Source organism: Malaya genurostris, chromosome 2, assembly GCF_030247185.1.
Source record: "Malaya genurostris strain Urasoe2022 chromosome 2, Malgen_1.1, whole genome shotgun sequence".
NCBI lineage: Eukaryota > Metazoa > Arthropoda > Insecta > Diptera > Culicidae > Malaya > Malaya genurostris.
In genome coordinates, this window is record NC_080571.1 from 200,074,032 (window position 1) to 200,084,127 (window position 10,096).

The 10,096-nt window shown below is 35.4% G+C and overlaps 2 protein-coding genes across 3 annotated transcripts; both read left to right on the plus strand.

Annotated features, from left to right (window-relative positions):
* The first annotated feature begins 347 nt into the window (after positions 1–347).
* LOC131427003 (ubiquitin-ribosomal protein eS31 fusion protein) lies at positions 348–3,271 on the plus strand. Its single transcript, XM_058589862.1, has 3 exons — positions 348–430; positions 2,609–2,939; positions 3,004–3,271. The coding sequence occupies exons 2-3, from the start codon at positions 2,619–2,621 to the stop codon at positions 3,151–3,153; spliced, it is 471 nt and encodes a 156-aa protein (XP_058445845.1). The 5' UTR covers positions 348–430; positions 2,609–2,618; the 3' UTR covers positions 3,154–3,271.
* On the plus strand, positions 374–2,504 carry LOC131427002 (ribosome biogenesis protein NSA2 homolog). Of its 2 annotated transcripts, none has more exons than XM_058589861.1 (2): positions 374–430; positions 1,595–2,504. In XM_058589861.1, the coding sequence occupies exon 2, from the start codon at positions 1,624–1,626 to the stop codon at positions 2,401–2,403; it is 780 nt and encodes a 259-aa protein (XP_058445844.1). In that variant the 5' UTR covers positions 374–430; positions 1,595–1,623; the 3' UTR covers positions 2,404–2,504. The 2 variants fall into 2 exon arrangements, with proteins under 2 accessions (XP_058445844.1, XP_058445843.1); XM_058589860.1 differs by lacking the exon at positions 374–430 and adding an exon at positions 447–773.
* Positions 3,272–10,096: the final 6,825 nt, after the last annotated feature.

The window sequence follows — 10,096 nt, forward strand, 5'->3', positions numbered from 1 at the left end:
CTGCACATTTACTTTTTTCACAAGGAAAGGTTATGTGAAAACAAAAATTTATTGCCATTTTTGCGAATTGGCTGTACATTAAATGTGCATTCTTAAAGTGAGTTGCCCCTTGACTAGTACGACTTGCTGGGATTCGTTCGTTCCAGTTTCAGTTCTATTATAGATCTTCCACATAAAACTTCTAGCTGCTGAGCTCCTCTTAGCATATTGAAGTGCTATTTAAATGTGAATAAATCGTACCTATTTTTATTAGTGTACTATTTAAGCACAGAGCATTCGTGTAATTTTTTGAAATGCGTTTGCTGCAAGAGCGTAACGGAGTGAGGCTAGCCCGCACTTCCGGCTATGTGTCAATATTGTGAAAACGCCATAAGAGGCGCTGCAATACCATTTCCTATTTCTTTTACTTTGTGTATGGTGTCAGAGAAAGGTGAGTTTGATGCGTGATTCCTAAAAATTTTCACGCTAAATAATGATTATACTATTAATTTGTGCTGTTAAATAAGTTGATTTTATCGAGTGTCCTAGCATTTGTAGCTAATATCGGAAGCTGGTCATAGAAAGTGCCGAAATTCAGATGGAAACAATTTTGTGATTCGTATTACCCACATGTAAAGTTGTATGCTTTTAGTGTCATCGCAATGTTTGAGGCATGGTGAAATTAGATCGTTTCAGTGAATAAATAGATAAAAGTGGAACGCTTTGGGGTACTGTGAAGAATATTTTTGATGTGTTGAGGATCTTTCATAAAAAAGAACAATCGTTTAGTCTTGGTGAGTATTATATTGTGTTTATCGAAGAAAACGTTTCATATCCATGATCTTTTTTATTTAAGTGAAACATGTCAAATATTCAGATGCAGTTCCCCAAAAAATCAATACGAGTGTTATTGTTTTAAAACGAACGTCGTAGATAATATATATGTTAAGCATTTTCTTAGTTTCCTGGACGAGATGTAAGAGGTAGAAATTTGTGTTCAATTAATGACTAGGTACCTATCAGCCTTGTCATATAGTGTTTTTTGCTACATCTAGCAAACGTCTTCATGTAGCTTGACAATAGTTATATCTATGTCGCTATGCATTTACATAGCAAAACCAATCCTGAGATTTGGAAAAGATGAGGTAGCAGTACTCTTCGTGTAACATGGACAAGCTAGGTTAATTTTTTCTCTGTGTTTATGGAAACTTAGCATCGTTTAGAATTCCGTACTTCTCAGGTTGTTTGAACCATATTTTTTTGTACTGTCTTGGTAGGCTAAGACCATCTCGTCATAAATCTTAGATCTTCATTGAAACGTTTTCTTGTTCGACAAAATCGACACTGCATTTCAATATCATCAGATACCGCATTAGATTTATTCTGTAATCTATGTTTGGCTTGATCGAAGCTAGGATCAGGTGAATTATTACCGAATCTTAGTCAATAACTAAGCCCAGAAAAAATGCTCGTTTACGGTCATTGAACGTTTATCTTAAAAGCGTATCAATAACAATTTTGACAAGCTACATCTTTGATGAATTGCAGTCGTTCGCTCTATTATTCTAAACTAAATAAATGATTGCTAGTAAACAACACTCATTTCTCATTTTAGTGCTCTGATCGAGATTGCTCTTATTCACCATGCCACAGAACGAGTACATTGAACGTCATATTAAGCTGCATGGTCGCCGTCTAGACTATGAAGAACGCAAACGAAAGCGCGAGGCCCGCGAGCCGAAAAAGCGCGCAGCAATGGCCCGTAAATTGCGTGGCATCAAAGCAAAGTTGTTCCAAAAACAACGACGAAATGAAAAGATTCAAATGAAGAAAAAAATACAAGCGCATGAGGAAAAAAAGGTTAAGAAAACAACCGAAAAAGTTGAAGATGGAGCGATTCCAACCTATCTGCTTGATCGTGGCGTACAATCTAGTGCCAAAGTATTGTCTAATATGATCAAGCAAAAACGAAAGGAAAAGGCCGGAAAATGGGACGTTCCAATTCCGAAAGTTCGAGCACAATCGGATGCTGAAGTATTTAAAGTGATCCGTAGCGGAAAAACAAAACGAAAAGCTTGGAAGCGAATGGTCACGAAAGTGACATACGTAGGAGAGAATTTCACACGTAAACCTCCCAAGTTTGAGCGATTCATTCGACCAATGGCACTTCGGTTCAACAAAGCGCACGTGACACATCCGGAGCTCAAGGCCACATTCCACCTGCCTATTATCGGTGTCAAAAAGAATCCATCCTCACCCATGTACACCAGCCTTGGTGTTATTACCAAGGGTACTGTGATCGAGGTGAACATTTCCGAGCTAGGTTTAGTGACGCAATCTGGCAAGGTAGTCTGGGGCAAGTATGCGCAGGTCACAAACAATCCCGAAAACGACGGATGCATCAATGCAGTGCTTTTGGTTTAATTAAATCGTGTACCTTCAAATCTGTTCTCATTATTAGGTTTACTTTAAATATTTTATGTGATGATGTATTTGGAATAAAACCATATACATGTTCAGGATAACATTTTTTAATCGTTTTTACACTCGCACACTTGCTACGATCAACTTATTTAGCCAGCGAAAATTGAAATTCATCCATTTAATAACTCGTATCTTCTACTAAAAGTACGTTCAGAATGCAGATCTTCGTCAAGACCTTGACGGGGAAGACCATAACCCTTGAGGTCGAGCCGTCCGATACGATCGAGAACGTGAAAGCCAAAATTCAGGATAAGGAAGGAATTCCTCCAGATCAGCAGCGTTTAATCTTCGCCGGAAAGCAGCTGGAAGATGGTCGCACTCTGTCGGATTATAACATCCAGAAGGAATCTACTCTCCATCTAGTGTTACGTCTGCGCGGTGGTGCCAAGAAACGAAAGAAGAAGAATTATTCCACCCCCAAGAAGATCAAGCATAAGAGGAAGAAGGTCAAACTTGCTGTACTGAAGTACTATAAGGTTAGACTATTTTCTTTTGTTAAAGTTATATAGATATGGAATAATCTATTTTGTATTTATGCAGGTCGATGAGAACGGCAAGATTCATCGTCTGCGTCGCGAGTGCACTAGTGAGACTTGTGGTGCCGGTGTATTCATGGCTGCTCACGAGGATCGTCATTATTGCGGAAAATGTCATCTGACACTTGTCTATTCAAAACAGGAGGAAAAATAGAGATGTTAAAATCATGAATCAAGAGATTTTGTGTCAAGATGTTTTCGTAATATTTAAGGATCATAAAAATTAAATGGGTAGTAGTACAGTTTCCTATCTGTACCACTTCAAAAGTCTACGTTTGGTTGATTTTTTAGATGATAGTTTGCTAATTGATTCTACTTCCACATTTGAACGGAATTCATTATTATGAAGCTCTTGTACCAATAGTTATCTATTTATTGGAGTCGCAATACTTGTTTGCCGATTACTCGACGAACTGTGATAAAATCGGATATTGCTTCACTATAGAAGTTTAATATCAGCAAGAAGCAGCTTTACCTGCACAGCTTAAACTTTTTCTTTGTGGATTAAATCTTGCAACGTTTTATTTGTTTTATGTTTTCAGTCTTTCTATATGTAATCGCTGTGAAAATCGATTTTTGAACGAAGGAATATATTATTCGATTCGGTTCGTCGAGATCACAAAATATCTGTGCGTGTATGTGACAGAAGATGTCATTCGATTTTCTCAGATATAACAAACGGTTTTTACAAACTTCAAATAAAAAATACATCTTCCTCATTCTTGTTTACGTCCGACCATACGACGAACAAATACGAATAAGCCATTCTTGTTTTTACTCGAATGAATTCGAACGCGACCCGTTTGCCGCAAAATATTCAAATTTCAATGAACTTCAAACAAATGCTAAGCCTTGATGAAATCAGTCCAATTCTTGTGATTAACCATATGCGAAACGCTAGAATGTTTGCCAGTTTTTAGCTTCAAACGATACGTGTATTCGAACGTCATTCGTACGAACGAAAAGTCCCATTCTCGTTTACGGACGAATAGATGAATGCCGTGGTTTCGATTTGTCTGTTTAATTTTGCGAATCAACCGTTCGAACACATTGGAAAGGTTTTACCGATTTCCAACAAATGTATTTTCGAATATAAAGATGATTTACAATCAAATAATACACCCTCATTCTTGTTTACGTCCGTATCAGCAATACGACGAACGGGTACTTTCGAACGAATACGAATAAGCCATTCTTGTTTTCACTCGAATGAATTCGAACGCGAAGCGTTTGCCACAAAATATTCAAATATCAGTAAACTTCTTAAAATAAATGCTAAGCCTTGATGTAATCAGTCCAATTCATGTGATTAACCATATGCGAACCGCTAGAATGTATGCCATTTTAGTTTCAAACGAAACGTGTATTCGAACATCATTCGTACGAACGAAATGTCCCATTCTCGTTTACGGACGAATAGACGAAATGCCGTGGTTTCGATTCGTCAGTTTAATGTTGCGAATCAACCGTTCGAACACATTGAAAAAAGTTTAACCGATCTCTAACAAAATTATTTTCGAATCTAAAGGTGATTTGTAATCAAATCATAAATTTGTGTTTTGCATAAATCATTTAGAAAGCATAGCAGTATAGTAAAATGCTGTTTTTTCTGGGGAGCCTTTGAATATATGCGAGGTTCAAAGTTTTTACGCATCAATTTTACCTCTATTAAGTACTTTATGGAAAATACGCCATGGGTAAACATGCTTTATTTTATATCAAATGCATGATTTTACCAATGAAATAAATATGTAGGCTATCGAAAACATGACAAAATTGCAAGAAAAATGCAACATATTTTTCGCAGATACTACTGATCGGACTGCTATTTCAAATGCTTTTTTTTACTTTGCACGAAGTTTAATTTGAAAATTTCATTTACCGACTTGAATAAAATTGGTCCTGAGTACGATATTTATTTATTCACCCTCATTCTTGTTTACGGCCGTATGCGATACGTTCGAAAGTATAGCAAATTCGTATTCCCGTTTACGTTCGAATCAATCACACTTTTAAACATCGTACATGCATAAAAACAATGCCCATCCAACTTTAAATTATCAGTTCTGGTACAGATTTGAGTTGTAAATAAAAATCTTTGATATCATTTGTTATTTGACTTGTTTTTTTCACTGATTTTGTATCATCATGTTTGCTTACGTCCGTATCGACCATACGACGAATACATGCTTTCGAACGAATGCGAACAAGCCATTCTTGTTTTCACTCGAACGTGTACGTACGCGATTCCTGTGCAAAAGATGGATCGGTAGCGCAGGTAGTTTTTTAAGGAAGATTCCAAGCATCAAGGAAGTGACGAATGCTACATAATAAATAAATATCGTACTCAAGACCAATTTTATTCAAGTCGGTAAATGAAATTTTCAAATTAAACTTCGTGCAAAGTAAAAAAAAAGCATTTGAAATAGCAGTCCGATCAGTAGTATCTGCGAAAAATATGTTGCATTTTTCTTGCAATTTTGTCATGTTTTCGATAGCCTACATATTTATTTCATTGGTAAATTCATGCATTTAATATAAAATAAAGCATGTTTACCCATGGCGTATTTTCCATAAAGTACTTAATAGATGCAAAATTGATGCGTAAAAACTTTGAACCTCGCATATATTCAAAGGCTCCCCACAAAAAACAGCATTTTACTATACTGCTATGCTTTCTAAATGATTTATGCAAAACACAAATTTATGATTTGATTACAAATCACCTTTAGATTCGAAAACAATTTTGTTAGAGATCGGTTAAACTTTTTTCAATGTGTTCGAACGGTTGATTCGCAACATTAAACTGACGAATCGAAACCACGACATTTCGTCTATTCGTCCGTAAACGGGAATGGGACATTTCGTTCGTACGAATGATGTTCGAATACACGTTTCGTTTGAAACTAAAATGGCATACATTCTAGCGTTTCGCATATGGTTAATCACATGAATTGGACTGATTACATCAAGGCTTAGCATTTATTTTAAGAAGTTTACTGATATTTGAATATTTTGTGGCAAACGAGTCGCGTTCGAATTCATTCGAGTGAAAACAAGAATGGCTTATTCGTATTCGTTCGAAAGTACCCGTTCGTCGTATTGCGGATACGGACGTAAACAAGAATGAGGGTGATTATGTAGCATTCGTCACTTCCTTGATGCTTGGAATCTTCCTAAAAAAAAACTACCTGCGCTGCCGATCCTTCTTTTGCACAGGAGTCGTGTACGTACACGTTCGAGTGAAAACAAGAATGGCTTGTTCGCATTCGTTCGAAAGCATGTGTTCGTCGTATGGTCGATACGGACTTAAGCAAACATGATGATACAAAATCAGTGAAAAAAACAAGTCAAATAACAAATGATATCAAAGATTTTTATTTACAACTCAAATCTGTACCAGAACTGATAGTTTAAAGTTGGATGGGCGTTGTTTTTATGCATGTACGATGTTTAAAAGTGTGAATGATTCGAACGTAAACGGGAATACGAATTTGCTATACTTTCGAACGTATCGCATACGGTCGTAAACAAGAATGAGGCTGATAATTTTATTGGACGTTCATTGGACCAATGATCCAACGTATTGCACCAACGATGGACCACCGTTGAACGTTTTTTCTAAGAGGGTATTAACATGTTATTAGGGCATATCGTGCGATATACCCTTTTGATAGTTACGAAAAATAATGCTCATTACTCTAGTTTTAAACAAGAAATTCAAGCATATTGCGCACAATTTCGTTGTTGTTGATGATTATATTTTGTAGCATTCGCAGGGGCCTATCGTGCGATATGCCCTAATCACATGTTACTTACTACCGAAATCGGTACTAACATATGATTAGGGCATATCGTGCGATATGCCCTTTTGAATGTTACGAAAAATAATGCTCATTACTCAAGTTTTAAACATGAAATTCAGGCATATGGCGCACAATTTCGTAGATTGGGCTTCTATCTACGAGATTATATTGATCATTGTGTAAATGAAGGTTGTAGAACCGAGCAATGAGCATTATATTTTGTAACATTCGCAAGGGCCTATCGTGCGATATGCCCTAATCACATGTTACTACCGAAATGTCATTGAATATTCGCTCATTTTATGAATGTGTTAGTGTAAAAGTTAGGCGCCTTAATCCATTTCACTACACTCCAGCCCACATTATCAGATCCGAATGGATTCCGAATCGACGAGAAATTTTCATTCGGAATTCCATGTGGAATTCCGAATCAATTCCATGTGGAATTCCGAATCAATTCCAACTCCAATGCAACAACCGATTCCAATTGAATTTCGCCTACAACCGGTTGATTCGGAAATCTGTCGGAATTGAGTGAGAATATGAGGACTGAATTTTCAATTCGCCTTGTACACGGCGGGCAGATTTCCCCCCAGACGGCTGGCTATGTCTGCCAGACTGGGATGGATGATGCTGACTAAGGTAGGCCGTTTTGTAAATTTCCAGCGAATTTCAACAGTTTTGCTGGAATTCTAAGAAGAACTGGTTATTCACTTGTGCTGTATATCCGAAAAACTTGAAAATTTAAATTTATATATTCAGTTATATAATGTTTTCAATTAAAAATAAACAAAATCAGCACGAAAACGCGCAAAATTGGGAAAGAATAAGAAGAAGACTAATTAACAATTTAGTCCGCATCTTCTCACTCAATTCCGACATATTTCCAAATTCATGAAAATTTTGAAACCAGCTTTAGGATCAACATTAAATTTATTCGGGTGGAATGAATTCCGTTATGAATAAACTTTGGTTTTGATGATATTTTTCTTGACTATGTGTATGTCATGTCTGTTTTGAATGCAATTAGTAAGAATGTATTAGATTTTAACTACGAGTTTGAGCCTTTTTCCGAACGTAAAAACTTTATGCGCTTTTATTTTCATCGTGAATGTATGGATAAAAAAAAGAATTACAACTAATCGCCTTGAAATAAATTCGACTATTGTGAAAATCTCCATGACTTCTGGAAATTATTTTTTTGTGATTCATCGTCATTTTTGTTTAAAACTATTTCGTGGCGTTAAAACTTGTGCACACGTTCTGAAAATGAATCATGAAAGTCAATCATATTTATTCGTTTTTGCATTTCGAAGTTTATTTGATGTCAATAAATGCTATGGTATAGAACATCATAATGGCGGCCATGAAATTTTCTTTAATGCAAATTACACTTAAAGGGCGGGTACGGTCTAACACTTTTTAAAAATCATTTTTTTTTTTTGTATTTTCTTATAGTAAAACATTCTGTGAAATTTTCATGCCCATTGGAACAAAACTCAGCAAGTTACGGGCCTTTATCTTCGTTTATCTCATATTGCGAAGAAATAAGAACTCAGCGCATAGAACCAAAATTTCTGCTTTGATTGACTTAAAAACTTGACGAAACATTCTTGAAATGTTTTATTATAACAAATTATAAAAGGAAAAATATGCTTTTTTGAAAATATTAGACACTACGGGCTCCCTGGAGTAATAAATTGTTTCCATTGATTTTATAGACAAAAAACTTTAAACGCGTTTTTCTCAAAAGCTGGTTTTGAAAGTCTGTGTCCATCGCCATTCAAAAACTACTGCACCAATTTTGTTCAAATTTTGCACACACTTTCTACATATTAAAAACCAGACCCCAACGTTTTCCTTTTCGTTTTTTGTTACTTTGGGGAGATTTTACATCTACAAAATGGCGGACTTTTTCATGAAAACTCTTAGTTTTCACTTTGAACAAGCACCAAAAATTTAAAAAAATTCAAAAAAAATCAAACAGACACATTGGGGTCTAGAAAAACCTTGTACTCTAACTATGCTGCTTTGATTTGTTCACTTCTGATTACCCAAGTAACCACGACGCATTATAACTTTACATTAATTCAACTTTAAAAATTCGCGTAAAATTTGATTAAATGCAACGGAGTTACAAATGGTTTTGCAATGCTGTTATAAAGCTGGAAAGGGCGATTATTAGACTCTTATAAGATTATTTCTCTTATAGTTATTATTAAAGTTTCGTTGCTCCAAAATATAGCTTTGAATGTCGATATATAGCACGACGGAAGGTAATATAATAAATAATGCTCAGTTACGTTTTGAATGCAAATTTAATGCACATTACTTTAAAGTATGTAGGATTAGTGTAATTATACATTAACAATGTAAAAATAGAGTTGTAAATGTGCAGTGATATAATGCATATGGTTACTTGGTTAGTCTGCGCTGAGATACAGTGGACACCGAAAATCATGATTTTTAAGAAGTGTCCTCAAAAATACCTCTTCACCGACTTATTTCTCAATATTTTTTCACGAAAAAATTACAAAATGTTCGAATGATGCTTTTTAACATGCAAAACATTTGAATTTATTTTGTTAATTCTGAAAAGAAATCGCAAAAATGATGATTTTTTCATCATTTAGACCCTACTGTCATTCAATGAACACGCACGCACATAAAACTAGAAGGAATTTAACTGACAATAATGTTTGGAAGAAAATGTTTGAAAGCAGTGTTAAGAGTATTTACGGGGTTTTATTCTAATATAAATTGTTTTATTTTAAGTCCAGTTGTTAGTCTAGGTAAAGGGTTTAATAGAAGCTTTAAAAACTATATTACTTGTCAAAAGAGACACTTATTATAGTTGTCATAAAACAGGTAGTGATTGAAAAATCAATTACAAAACTCATAAATTATAATCAAAACCATAAGGAATTCGAATTGTTACTTGGGTGTCGAAATGACGGAATTAGCAATGAATTTTTACTCGACTGCATGATTTTTCAGTGCTAGAATTTTCACCTAAGTTGGGTGCTCGATCAACCCGATTGACAGTGACATAATAAATATCACTGAATATTCGCTCGTTTTATGAATGTGTTAGTGTAAAAGTTAGGCGACTCACGCCATTTCACTACTTTCCAGCTAGAGGAATGGATGATGTTTTTTGAATTCACTCAATCCCGAAAGATTTCAGTTGTAGACGAAATTCATTCGGAATCGGTTGTTGCACTGGAGTTTGAATTTATACGGAATGTATTATGATTTCCACATGGAATTCCGAATGAAAATTTCTCGCCG